Source organism: Podarcis gaigeae, assembly GCF_964106915.1.
Source record: "Podarcis gaigeae genome assembly, chromosome: 8".
Classification (NCBI taxonomy): Eukaryota; Metazoa; Chordata; class Lepidosauria; order Squamata; family Lacertidae; genus Podarcis; species Podarcis gaigeae.
Genome location: NC_139684.1, coordinates 80,209,948 through 80,223,571, shown reverse-complemented (window position 1 = coordinate 80,223,571; position 13,624 = coordinate 80,209,948). Strand labels below are relative to the sequence as shown.

The 13,624-nt window shown below is 49.7% G+C and overlaps 2 protein-coding genes across 36 annotated transcripts in view; one reads left to right on the top strand and one right to left on the bottom strand.

The window, feature by feature from the left end:
* Positions 1-7,577, top strand: part of ARHGEF1 (Rho guanine nucleotide exchange factor 1) — a 70,364-nt gene extending 62,787 nt beyond the window's left edge. For all 31 annotated transcript variants that reach the window (XM_083753647.1, XM_083753644.1, XM_083753643.1 and 28 more), the window contains 4 exons: positions 500-670; positions 785-933; positions 2,672-2,769; positions 3,631-7,577. In XM_083753647.1, the coding sequence (XP_083609773.1) occupies positions 500-670; positions 785-933; positions 2,672-2,749 (398 nt within the window). In that variant the 3' untranslated portion in view covers positions 2,750-2,769; positions 3,631-7,577. The remainder of the gene's footprint in view (positions 1-499; positions 671-784; positions 934-2,671; positions 2,770-3,630) is intronic.
* A 660-nt stretch (positions 7,578-8,237) lies between these two features.
* Positions 8,238-13,624, bottom strand: part of ERFL (ETS repressor factor like) — a 158,053-nt gene continuing 152,666 nt past the window's right edge. For 4 of the 5 annotated variants that reach the window (XM_083754086.1, XM_083754090.1, XM_083754088.1 and 1 more), the window contains exons 4-6: positions 11,593-11,782; positions 10,979-11,102; positions 8,872-10,451 (exon numbers count right to left, since the gene is read on the bottom strand). In XM_083754086.1, the coding sequence (XP_083610212.1) occupies positions 9,829-10,451; positions 10,979-11,102; positions 11,593-11,782 (937 nt within the window). In that variant the 3' untranslated portion in view covers positions 8,872-9,828. Of the gene's footprint in view, positions 10,452-10,978; positions 11,103-11,592; positions 11,783-13,624 lie in introns of all 5 variants that reach the window. The other variant, XM_083754087.1, reaches the window with a different exon arrangement.

Here is a 13,624-nt window from a genome sequence, read left to right as displayed (position 1 = left end):
TTACCTTTACTTTTACCTTTACCTTTAAGCTTATCTAGACACGTAGAGAAGCCTCCCCAAAATTGCTGCTGTCCAGAGATTTGGAGCTGCAACTCTCATTGGCCCCAGCCAGGGCTGCAGAAGGCTGATGTCGAATGTTGACGTGTGTTTTAATCTGGATTTAAGCGTATCATTGATTTTGGGTTTTTTAAAAAAACGACATTGAGGTTTGTTTGTCTTTACAGTAAAGCAGTATGTAAATTGCATGAAGCAAATAGATAACCCAGGGCTGGCAGAAATCGGCGGCCCTCCAAGATACTGTTGGATTTCAGCCTCTAGCCAGCACGGCTGGTAGCAAAGGATGATGGGAGTTGTAGTCCAACAGTATCTGGAGCGCCGGAGGATTCCCCCCTCCACTCCTCCATTCTTTCCCCTCCCCTCTGTGGAGATTCCTTCTGCCCCGCCAGCCCCAAGGCTCGCAAAGGAGATGAATCTCACCCCAGTCTTGTGTCCTTCACAGTATCAGCCCTGAGGAGGCTACTTCAAGTATCGGAAGAAGGCGAAGTTGCCTTCCCAGCAGCAGAACCTGTGGACCATCCGCCGGAGAACGGGAACCCCCGCGAGGGAGAAGAGGAAGAGGAATGGGAGGCGGGTCACGGGACGAAGGCAGACGGCAGCCGACGGCATCCAGGTGGGGGTCTGAGAGCCAGGTGGATGCTGGGAAAGTCAGCCAGGACTTGACGAGAGAGGGGCATGCTGGGAGTATTTCATAGAATCATATATTCCCCTCCCTCCCTCTTGGCAGGTGGTCTGCCTAATGGCCCCTTGGAGCCAGAGTGGGGCTCCGAGCACCTGGATAGGGAAGGATCCAGTTCCATAATTCTGACCCACCAACAATCTGACGGGGTGAAGCATCACCTGCGGCTTCTAGAAGATGCCATCCAGGGTCTGAAGGTGAGAGAGGGTTGCAAAGACACACACACACTCACACACACCAGTGTGGCACGCTCAGAATTTACTGTGTAGTTTTGCACCCGTTTGCTTTCCTTGCAGAGCTAAACCCGAGCCCTGGAATATTAATTTCCAAGATCGTTTGGAAAGCGCAGAAGATGGGGGAGGGAGGGAGGGAGGTGCGGGAGCAAACGCCTGAGTGTTTTTTCCAAGCAGTGGGTTTGAAAGGGAAGAGGGGCAGAGAGATGGGCCCTCGTGTTGAGAATGAGGGAAGGAGTGTGTGAAGGTGTGAAGCCCGCCCTTTGATGGCTCTCTCCCTCGTCCATTGGCCGCTTTTTAAATAAAGAAGAAAGACCAGGACTATAGCCATGAGGACTAGAAACTTAACGCAGGCTGAGATGAATGGGAAGCCTGCAGACTTATCTGCTGAGCCCGTTCTATTCACTAGACAAAGCAAAGAGCCGGGGTGTGTGTCTCTCTTCATGCCTGTACATGATTTGCTTTGTTATATTTCACTGCACTTAGGTCCCAACATTTTCTCCAGGCAGCAAACATGGTTCTCTCCCCCTTTACCTCACCCCCACAACAACCCTGTGAGTTAGGGCTGCTGCTTTCCGTCGGCTTAACCTGAGGTCACCCAGTGCCCTGCTCTCCCCGGTCCTAGTCTGCCACCCTCTTAACAGCATCACACTCCTGCTAGAAGGACTTCTTTTTAGAATTTATTCCTTGCAAGCCCTAGCTTATGCTCCAGGTCACCTTTAGAAGGGGGCTTGCCACTGAAGTGCTGGTTTTGACCTTTAAAGCCCTTCACGCTATGCCCCGTGGAGGACCTTAAGGTCCATGAATAGCAACACCCTAGAGGTCCCGGGCCCTAAGGAAGTTAGATTAGCCTCAACCAGAGCCAAGGCCTTTTCAACACTGGCTCCGGCCTGGTGGTATACTCTGCCTCATGGGACCAGGGCCCTGCAGGATCTGATTTTTTCCGCAGGGTCTGTAAGACAGAGTTGTTTCACCTGGCCTTTGGCTTGGAGCCAATTTGACTCCCTCCCCCTCTTTCTTTCTTTTTCCTTTCTCCTCCCGTGACGAGGCTGCATTTTTATGTTTTAGTGTTTTGATGTTGTGTTTTGATCTTGTTTTCAAGTTGTATTTCAATCAACTTGTTTTTATTATTGGTTGTTAGCCGCCCTGAGCCCGGTCTCGGCTGGGGAGGGCGGGGTATAAATAAAATTTATTTATTATTATTATTTATTATTATTATGAAGAAGGAACGGGGAGCCCGTGGCCCTCCAGGTGTCCTTCGACTCCAGCTCCCAGCCGTCCAAGCCAGCATGCCCAGTGGTCTGAGAGGGGGCTGTTGCCCTGAGGGGAAGGGCTGCAGCTCAGTGGGTTAGAACATCTGCTTTGCATACAGAAGGTTTCATTTCCCAGCAATTCTGGGGAGAGGGGTAGCAAAGACCCTAATCTAAACCCTGGAGAGCTGCTGCGAGTCAGTGCAGACAGTACTGAGATAGATGGACCCAATGGTCTGACTCTGTATAAGACAGCTCTTCCTGTGTCCCTGTGCAGTCCAGCAACACCCAGAGGGCGCCACGTTGGCCGATCTAGAGCGACTGGGTTGCCAAGGTTGAAGCCTCTCACCCTTGAGAGTTGGGAGTGTCCAGAAGGATGCTTGTCCCCACATCCCTCCTTCGCCCTCTCGATGAATATTTTCCTCAATCTGTTTGTCTGCCTGTCGTACTAGGAAATTGAAGCGGATTATTGGCACCTGCAGCAGCTGATAGGAAAACTCACGCCATCTCAGCCGCCCAGTTTCACATGAGGCTTGGCCAAGCAGAGAAGGTAATGGAAGAAACAGGCTCGGTCCGGGGTATCCCAAAAACTCGGTGCATGACTGACCGGCTTCCTCTCACCACCCTGTGTCCTTTGGTTAGGCTGATAAGACAGCGATTGGCTCAGGATGAGCCTGGGATCTTCATGGCTGAGCAAGCAGGTTTTTGAAATAAGTGTTTGCGCCTCAAGATTTAATTTAAAAGACAAAACAGTGCCTCCGCTGAGGGGAGTTTAGGAATCGCTCAAGCCACTTTTATGTAAATCCTACCCATTTGGTGTTTTTTATTTTAAATGCTGTGTTTTTAGCTTGTTGGAGGTCTCGCTGCCTGTTGAGCCAGTTTTGAATCAGCCCACCAGGAGAAAACTCTGCTCTCCGAACTGCTAACCTTTCCCATCCTTTTTTGCTCAGATGTACCTGGCAGTTGGGGGCCTGTGAGTGGAATGGCAGGAGGGGGGGAAGGCTCTAGTAGGCCCGGCATGTATCCATAGCAACCAGGAACCAGTGAAACGTAGTTAGGAATATTGGGGGCCACGGGAACTGTCTTTCCCATGGCTCCTGGCAGTCCAGGATGCCTCTAGGGCCTTGGGGGGGGGGCTCTGTGCGATTCCTCCCTGCCACCGCCAGGCAGACTTGGGTGGGAAGGGGCAGAGAAGGTGCAGGAGAACAAGTAAGCAGGCGTTTTGCCAAGTGTTATGAGCGGGGCCTGAATTTTAGTCTGGGTTTCAGCTCTGGCTCCAAACCAGGAAAGTCCATTTCTTAAAACCGCCCCACCCGCTCCGGTTTCAAACTCGAGCTGACACCGCTGCTTTCTGCTGCCCCATTCTCACTGTCGTCTTAATGGCTTTCTGTGTCTTCTCCCCCCTCTCCAGGCCTGTCTTTCACAGGGAGGAAAAGGGATCTTTTTTGCCAACCGCTCTCTCCAGCCAGATGTTCCTCCTCAAACAACACCAGCAACCAAGTGCGGCCTACACTGCTTTTTGTATAGAGGATTTATAATGCAGGGAAAGATTCCAGGGTTATAAATATATATTTTATATATATTCTACCTAGACCACGCTATAGGGGGCCATATTTAGAGGCTGCGGAACTGCATGTGAGTAAGGGGTCAAACCCTTCCTGAGGGGTGGGGTTAGCTATGTCATCAGGCCATAAAGGTCTCTTGGGGGGGTCAGCTTTTTCTTTAGCTATGGGAGTAATTTGTGGTGTCTGTTCCAAAGAGAGGCGAATTAAGGAATCGGGTCCCTGTGGCAGCTGTCTAGTGGACCAAAGATGATGGGGTTGGGGTTGGGTGCAAGGCGCTTGTAGGCTTCTGGGCTCCACGGACCTATTCAGAACATAACTGCTGGAGACATCAAACTTGACCTCCTTTCTGCCAAAAGTGACCAGCCAAATAATCTCAGGGAAGGTTTGCAAGGAGGGTATGACGATAGCAATATCGAGCCCCTCCTCAAATTGTCAATCATCCTGGTGGTATAAGCTTGCCTTACAGTATATCCTCACACGTGGATCTAACCCTCCAGATAGGCATCTGATCCTTTTAAAAAGGAAGCGCTTGGCGCCAGCAGCAGCAGCAATCACTGCGGTTTCATGGGGAGGCAAATCTTTAACTCACTTCACTTGGTTTCCCTTGCCTTTACTCATCTCCCTGTCCCCAGAAACGCCCCTCTTTTCTGGAATGCGTTTTTATCCTTTTCCTGCCTCATTTATTCACATCTGCAGCCCTGCCCAAGCTGTCTCCCTCCATCCCTTGGCCCCTTGCTACCTTGCCATTCCACACAGTGTTTTCGTTTTGGCACCAATTCAGCTGAGACACACACACTCACAAGCACACAGCAGAAAAGCTTTGGGTTTGCATGCAAACTGCATCAGCTGCCCTGAAACTTGAGCTGGTTCTCTCCCCGACACAAACCCAGCCACCAGAAGACTGGTCTCTCCTTGCAGGGTGACCCCTCACAGCTGGATTCACAACCTAACAGAAGGCCAGCTACAACGTCAGTGCCATAACCACCTTCTGAAGAGAGGAGAAGGCAGGGGAAAATGGGTCTTGTGTTATGAGATGAGCTTGAAGTCTGAAGGTAGCGTTCCAGCGGTGGATCAAGGGAGACCCCTGGTGTTCCCTGGAAATGCTTCTCAAGAGATTTCCCCCAACGAGATCAGTAGTGCCAGGCAAGCTCCCTGGAAACGCCGCTTGATCTTAACCTAGCCGGGTGCAGTTTCATGTGAGCCTTCTAGCCTGCCCTTGTCCCAACTCAAGGGAGACCCGGAAGACTTGGCCAGCAACCTCCTTCACTTGGCTGTGTGCAGAAACGCCATTGCAGGGGTGGAAAGATTTACTTTATTATTAAAACGCAAGCTCCTGCCAGCAAAGCAAAATCCCAGCCAACCTCCTCCACAAAGCTTCTTTCTCACCACATCCCTGCTTTCTTTAGGAATTCCTGAGAAATCTCGGGGTTCGATACCCAACAATGTATATACCAAGGATCAGCTGAGCAGTTAGATCGCATTTGCCCACACGTTATCTGGAATCGGGGTTGCCTTTCACTCGGTGTTGCTGACCAGGTTATTCCCAGCACCGTGTAGCATTATAAAAGCTGCTTTTAGCCACAGGGTGCTACAGATGTAGAATATGAAAGTGAAACCACAAGGTCCTGGGTTGGGGGTCTCATCTGCCATAAATGTAATTAATGCACAATCCCTTGGCTGCCCTTCTGTGACATGCTGTTTTATGGAAGCGACAGCAGGTGGAGCCATATCAGTAAGTCAGTGGGGGCCTCTTCAAGTGTTGGGGTTATTGGCCTTTTGCAGTATTTTGCAGGAATTGAGTGTGGACTGGTGAGGTGTGTGCCCGTTCCTCCTCCTACCCCTGATCCCCCTTTGGCTGTGTATGGAAGGGACTTGTCCTCAAAGCTGGTCTGTCGCATGGAGCAAGAGGGCTCTGGACCTATAGAAGGCTGCTGAGCACCCAGAGTCGGGGTTTGCTGCTGCTTCTGGCAACTCTGCTCACTCTCCCCAGCCAAGACACCTCCTATTTGTAGGACCTTTTGCCCAGCTGGAGGGTTGGAGTGGGTCCTCCCTAAGCAACTGTGGCGTGTTTCCGACCTCCGGTTGGGAGAATTCCATCTGCCGAAACTAGTCAAGGGGGATAAACACAGGTGGTGCTTTTATCCAGAGGATAGGTAGCAGACCTAAGGGTTGAGGTGAGGGGGAAAAGTCAAGTGAAACCTGCCGCCGCGCCCCCCCCACTCCCCACTTGATGTCCTCAGAGACGGACCTACACAGATATTGCACACGTTCCAGTTCTTCCAAGTGCCTTTTATACTTTTTGTTCATAATGTGCTTGTATGTTTAAGAAAACTCAATATTTTGCTGGGATATTATATATATATATATATATACGAACATAAGGGAGTAGTCTTAACTCCTCCAGCTGGGGCTAAAAGCAAAGAAGAACCCAGAGGTTGTTTTTTTTTTATATAGAGTGATATTATATATATTAGTCTTTAGGGGGTTTTGTCTTATTACTGTACAAAGAGCCTAACCCAGTATATTCGGAGAAGAAAGAGTGTGACCTTCTCAGCTTCCCAGTATTATGGAATGTATAATAGCCCCTGCCAAACCCGTTGCAGTCAGATGAGGTGTTTTTTTTAAAGTCACACTTAAAAGAAAGAAAGAAAATGGAATAAAAATTCTAAAGTGCAAAATGTCAAAGCATTGGCTGGGTGGGGTGGGGGGATAAAATCCCCCGGGATCTGCTTTCACGTCTTTTACCATCGCTGTTTTGTACTTTCGTGAGACATTCTCAAGATGGTGCGCTATGGATTAGTTCACCTGCTGCTGCTGTACCACACATGCAAAAGTGCCGCACTTACTTATGGCTTTTCCCTGCAGTGTGGCGCCCTCCATTTTGGACTCCCAGTTCCCAGCAGCCTCAGCTGGAGATGATGGGAGCTAGAGTCCAGCAACATCTGAAGGATTCTGTATTGGCCACTGCCCTGCTGTCGTAACCCATCCACCCCCACCTAGGAAAGATGAGAAACGCAAGTTCTGCACTGCCCTGTCTGGGGCACAACTAGTTAAGGAAAATTTAAGGAAGAAGCTTGACTTCCTAAACTTTTTTTTCCAGGCAGCATAAAATCCCCTCTTCAACCCCCCCCCCCAAAAAAAAAAAACAGCCAATGCTTATGAGTGCAATTCTTACAATCTGTGCCTTTTTAGCATTCTGGATTCATGACCTGGAGTGCCGCCTCCGTCACGAACTGGATTTCAAGAGCAGTTTGGGTCTATAGACTCGCGGTTGGCCTGGGGCACAAATGGGAACTTCTGCTGTTGTTGCTTGATCTTCCTCTGAATCATGTGAATTAACCACGGGGTAGCTAATCGGTGGTCAGCTGTCTTGAGAATGCTCTCAACTTGAGCTCGGAGGTTGCTTTCCTAGAGTTCAGTTGAGGATTGAGCTCTGTGTGGTTCCCTCTGCCTGGCAACGGTTTTATATGAGGTTTGCAGTGAAAATACTAGCCAGAAGAAGGAAGAAGAGAGAAATGTTTCCTCGCCAGAGGGTGGGGGAGATCAGGTGAGTTTCCACTCTGTATAAGGACGGGGTAGAAGGGAAGAGCAGGGATCCTGGGTTCCACAACCCTCCTGCTTATCTGAGCACAGGAGTCGTGGGCCCCTCCTTCCCGCACCTTACGTAGAGAGAAATCGGAGGCTTTTTGTATGTTACAAGAGGGTTACAGGTACGTGCAGGAGAGGCGAAGAAGAGACTGAACCAAAGATAACTTTTGTAAAAGATGCCAAATTAAAAGCTATATTAATCGCAGCGGCCTTTGTGGTTGGAATACAGCGTGTATTTGCATTTCGTGTCTCATTTATTGCATTGGGTTGGCCAATTAAGGGGGGATCCCTTCTGACTCTTACGATTTTGCCTGGACGCAATGTGCCCTTCAGTTATGATGGTGCGTTTTGCTTGCCTTTGTTTTGTGCACACATGGAACACGTGACTCTTGTGTAACTTGAAATTATAGCCTGCTGCGCAGAAGGAAGAACTTAAATCGTTCCCCTTCAGTTGCAGGCAGCTCCTAGACCAGGCACTGGCAAACTCGGCCCTCCAGATGTTTTCGAGACTACGATTCCCATCATCCACGACCATTGGTCCTGTTAGCTAGGGATGATGGGAGTTGTAGTCCCAAAACATCTGGAGGGCCGAGTTTGCCTGTGCCGGCCCTGGACAGTTTCTCATGAAGAAATGTAGCCCTCGGGATTGAAAGAGTCACTCATCCCTTCCCACTTACCTGAGAGTAAATGCCACTGAGCTGAATGGGACGCAGGTGCCTATACTGTTAAATCTCTTCCTTTGCTCCTTTGTTAAGTGATCTACTTGTCAGGCTTCAAACTGCCACCTTGTTGGTTCCTGGCCTCTCATCCATGAGCCACCCCCTTTATTCATCCATTCCCTTTTGCCTGTGAGCAGAGACTCAAGTGACGAATAGATATTTTATTGCTTTAGAGGCCAGCGATGTGCTGGGGTAAAATTCTTTCCCATCTGTTTTTTTCTTTTCTTTACACACTCCATAAATTAATATAGTATTTACAAAAAGGAAAGAGAAAACATAGGGGTCGGGTTAAACAGCGTCTTCATATCAACCACACAAATACAGTTGTTTTTTTCTTCTTTTAAAACACGGGGACACGAGCACACAGGTGAGGCGTGGGAGGGGGAATTTTTTTGTTTTTGTTTTTTTTACAGAGGGTCACACCAGAGCATGACAAGACAATATTGCACTTCGAAAGTCAGGGGTGGGTAAAAAAGGGTTTCAGTCCGTCTCCCATCATACAACTCCCTGTATTTTGGAGTGGGCCTGGATTTTCAAGTTCCTCCCCACAATTTTGGGACCTGGAAATCAGGTTGGTAGGTTCTGGAGAACACCGGAAACTTGGAACCGTGTTGGCTTGCAGGAGCGCTCTCAACCTAGCTGCGAGGACCCTGTCAATAAACACGTTTTGCTGCATTCCAGTTTGCAACGACCTACATTTGCACCTTAAACTATCAGGTGTAGAGCAGCAACACAGGAATGGTGGTATTTGGACTACTTGGACTTCAGAAGGGATGTTTTCTGGCTGGACCTTTTTGAAGACACCTTCACAGCACACTTGGGGCAGCCCCAGATTGTGACCAGCCAATTAAAGGCATCGGTAATGGTGGGAAGCAGGCAGAAATCTGATCCAAGAAATTATGTCGGGTGAGAAAAGATCCTGCACTTCATATCAACAAGGCTTGTGCAGGAGAACTTCCCGGCGTGAGGAGGGGCGTTTGAGAGTTCTTTGCTGAAGCACCAGAATGTCTTGTGCCAGCCACAGCGGCAAGCTGGTTGTCTCTAGAAACCTGGCTGATAAATAGGTCAAAAGAATTTCATGGGGTGGCAGGTGCACTGAAAGGGATGAACGTAGCCTGTGGGAATTTTCAGAGATGTGTGGAGCTGGCCGGTCCAGGAGGTTTAATGGGACTGGTCTAGGGAGGGAGAGCTGAGGCAGATTGTGATCAAAAGTGCATGGAGGTATCTCTTCCCTAGGTATTGGAAGAGGTGATGAAGAGGACACTTTCAGCTCTCAAGTCTTAAGTGTTGCTGGACTGCAAATCCCATCATCCCTGACCATCGGTCATATGGGCTGCTGTGAGCTGGGAGTCCAAGAAGATCTGGAGTTTCACAGCCCCCCCCCCCCAATCTCTGCCACGGCTGCCTGCCCTGAGCCTTCGTCCCTTTCTTCCAGAAAGACTTTTTGCCCCAATCTGGGCCTCCCCAGGAATGTGAAGACAAGGCCCTCCATTGATGAAGTTGAGAAGGGAAGGGATGAGTATTCCAGCCCAGGGTGAAGGGAACGGGGAGCAGAAAGTGAGGGTGCTTTGGGGAATTAGACTCAGTATAATCAATGAATAAAATTTTCCTATAAAAATAGAGACATCAAACAAATGGGGGTAGGTTTCGTTTTCTTTCCTTTGCTTTAAACTCTCCTTAAGAATCTGGCTACACTGGAGAGGGACCAGCAGTTGGGGCTCCGAATGATGTTTGCGTTCAGCTGCCTGGCAGACTTTTCGCTTCCTTGGCAGTGCCCAGGCTGGCCTCTGCCACCCCTTCCGGCTTGCTGGCTGTTGCCCCTGCCGTCCGCTCTGTCTGCAGCCGCTTGTAATTCTGCACCTGGCTCTCTATCGCCTCCAAGCTGTCGGGGCTGAAATCACAGCCTTCGTTCTCTGAGCTGCATTCACTTAGATCTGTGATCTCCAACTCGGAATCAGAGCCAGGGTCCTCTTTGGCCCCCCGCCCCCCTGAAGGGCTCTGGGCCCTGGGACCCAGCAGCTCCTTCTCACGCTCGCCAGCCGCATTCCCAGCGCCGCGGAGGGGCAGGGTCATGCCATGGGGAGGGAGACAGAGGCGAGGGACGGAGCCGCCCCCCAGGGCTGCAGCCCGCTCTGTGCTATCTCCCGGCAGTAGTGAAATGGGTGCTGGAAGCTGGGCTAATGACCCAGACAGGGGGTTGGGGTAGAAGTGTGGGGAGTACAGGGAGGCGGGCAATTTGGAGCTGTTCAGGGGGAAAGAGCTGGACAGGTAAGGGTTAAAATTCCAGGGGTAATCTGGGAAGGAAGCGTTCCTGCCATATGGAGTCAGCAAACTGGGGGGCTTTGTATATCCGGCAACACCTGTGGGGGAGAAGGGGGGGGGAAGAGGTGTGAGCAACCAGTCCATGTTGGGTTTGCTGAAATCCCAATTCATTGTTGTGATATTTTCATATTACCCTTTTGGTGTGAATCATAGCAATATGGAAAGAGAGGCAATCACCTTTTTGGGGAGTTCTTTAAAAAAAACACCAAAATAAAGAAGCAGCAAAAATAATAATTAGGGATCCCTACCTTGAAAGCATCTCCTGCCAACCTAGCAGTTTGAAAGCACATCAAAGTGCAAGTAGATAAATAGGTACCACTTCAGTGGGAAGGTAAACGGCGTTTCTGTGTGCTCCTCTGGTTTGCCAGAAGCGGCTTAGTCATGCTGGCCACATGACCCGGAAGCTGTACGCCGGCTCCTTTGGCCAATAAAGCAAGATGAGCGCAGCAACCCCAGAGTTGTCTGCGACTGGACCTAACAGTCAGGGGGCCCTTTAAAGCATAGCTTTCCCACATTTTAATTTTTATTATTTTGGAAAGGTAGAGGATAAACCGCTTGCTCTCACCTGACCCCAGAAAAGGGAAGGTCGCGTCCAGTCTGAGCTTCTCTGTCTCAGTTTGGCGTTCGAAGAGTGGGGTGCGGGTTGCCGGGTCCCCCAAACGGGGGCTGGAGAAGAGGCTTTGCAGGGTCTAGGGGGGAGAGAAAAGGGAATGAATAAGCTACGTAGATGCATGGGCTCAAATGGTAAGTGGCTGATCTCGCTGCCTCCTGATCTGACCATCCTGGCCCTGTGGGCTGAAATATTAAAAAAGGAAAAAGTGGGGTAGAAATGGCCACTCTGCACATGCTCCTTGGTGCTATTGCAGCACAACATTCTGACATCAGAAGCCCTGCTCACGACCAGTGGCGTAGCGTGGGTTGTCAGCACCCGGGGCAAGGCAAGTAATTTTGCACCCCCTAACCCGTGGATTTGCGCCCCCTATCCCGTGGATTTGCGCCCCCTAATCCTAACCCCCAGATGTTACGTCCGGTGCGGCCGGCCCCCCCTGCACCCCCCACGCTACACCACTGCTCACGACTGAGCTGAAATGTGCTCTGAAGGGGAGTAAACGGCGTGATACACCCTCAACACATACCCTCTTTAAAAACAGACGTGGTTCCCTCTTTCCCGCATCATACCTCAGGGGTCAGAGGGGCACAATCTGCCCCATGGTTGCTCCCATTGAAAGGGTTCTGAGCCAGCAGAAACGGGGAGTTGGCAGCCATGTCCAAGAGAGGGTAGTTCACCAGGACCACTTTGCTGAAGTTGAACTTGTAGGTGAAGCGTTTGCCCTTAGTCTTGTGCAAGATCCGTTTGTTGTAATAGTACCTGGCAGGGAAAGAAGCAAGGGGCCAGGTGAGCCAGGAGCGAGCAGGGTGGCTACAAATCCCCAGGCCGCTAAAGCGTCATTGTGGGATGTGTGTGGGATGTAAACACAGGAGCAGTCAATGACAACATTCCTAGAGTGTACATATTAGAACATGGGGAGGGATGTCTGTCCAGAAAGCAGGTAAACTTCCTGGGGACGGACTTCCTCCGCATGTGACCAGAGGTGGGTGTGGCCTCACCTGTGCAGGTAATGATAAAAGCACAGGGCAGGCAGCCATTCTCTCTCTTGCCTCTTGCCTCTCTGCCATCTTCATCTTCTGAAGGAGCAACATGCCCTCTTGGCTCTCAGCCAAGAGAGGACAGTACTATCTTCCTATAAGATAGTTTCTAAGTGTATGTAACCTTTTTAAGCCTGCCTACCTTCTGGGATCATATTGTGAACAGAACGTGAGTAAACTCTTTTATACTTTTATAAAGACTGTGTCGTGTCTTGTATTTTAAGAGGGAACAAAGGGGAAATTACCAGAGTAATTATTATAGAGGTTCTAGCGAACCTGTGCAAGCGTTACCGTTGCGAACTTAAAGGGGAATGTCTATAAACTCTGCTGATATTTTGGGAACTTGTTAGTACAAGTTGGATAAGGATATAATTAGTCAATATATCCTCTCCTGCACCCCAGAACATTCCCACAATGTGCAAATCTGCGTTGGCAGCTGCTGACCAGAACCAGGAGAGGCTACCTTACAACAAAGGCCTGCAAATATTCTGTGGTTAAAACGAAGACTAGTCCAGTGAATAGATAGCCAGGCCAAATCAAAAGCCAGTGAAATTTTATGTGGTTTGTTTTCATACAATGGAACCATTTGTTTTGCAAAGACTGGAGAAATCCAGGTTCAAATCCCCACTTAACCATTATACCCAACGAGGAACAGTTTGCAAGCCACCATCTCTCAGTCTAGGGATGCGGGTGGCGCTATGGGTTAAAACCACAGAGCCTAGGACTTGCCGATCAGAAGGTGGGTGGTTTGGATCCCCGCGACAGAGTGAGCTTCCGTTGCTCGGTCCCTGCTCCTGCCAACCTAGCAGTTCAAAAGCACGTCAAAGTGCAAGTAGATAAATAGGTACCGCTCCAGCGGGAAGGTAAACAGCATTTCCGTGCACTGCTCTGGTTCACCAGAAGCGGCTTAGTCATGCTGGCCACATGACCCGGAAGCTGTATGCCAGCTCCCTCAGCCAATAAAGCGAGATGAGCGCCGCAACCCCAGAGTCGGCCACGACTGGACCTAATGATCAGGGGTCCCTTTACCTTTACCTATCTCTCAGTCTAACCTATGTCTCAGTATTGTTGTAGGGATAAAAGAGGCAAAGAAAGAGGTGCACAACCTTGAGCTCCTTGGATATTATTATTATTAGCTGCAGTAGTATTATAAGTATTAGTTTTCTTATTAGCCGGGGGGGCGGGGAGGGGAAGGGAAAGGCAAGAGCTGAGTTTTGCAGAGAGTGAAATCACAAACCCAGTTAACGGACAGGCCTGCTCAGCATCTGCAACCCGCAAGAAGAGCTTCTGATATTTTGCCAAACATGGCTTCACACACACGACAAAGGCCATGAGGACTAGAAACTTGCAGTTTTAAAAGGAGAAGAGGAATAAATCTTAAGAATTCCAGGAAGCTGGATTCTGCACTACCCGATACCAAATTCCACACTGCGCGTTGCAGTTGTGAAGCAATGTATGGCAGCACCCAACATGTGGAACGAAGAGAGAATCAAAGGGAGAAGAGGTTTTTTTGTTCCAATTAGTCAAACATGAAGCAGAGCGTGAAAGGATTTGGTGTTGTGCC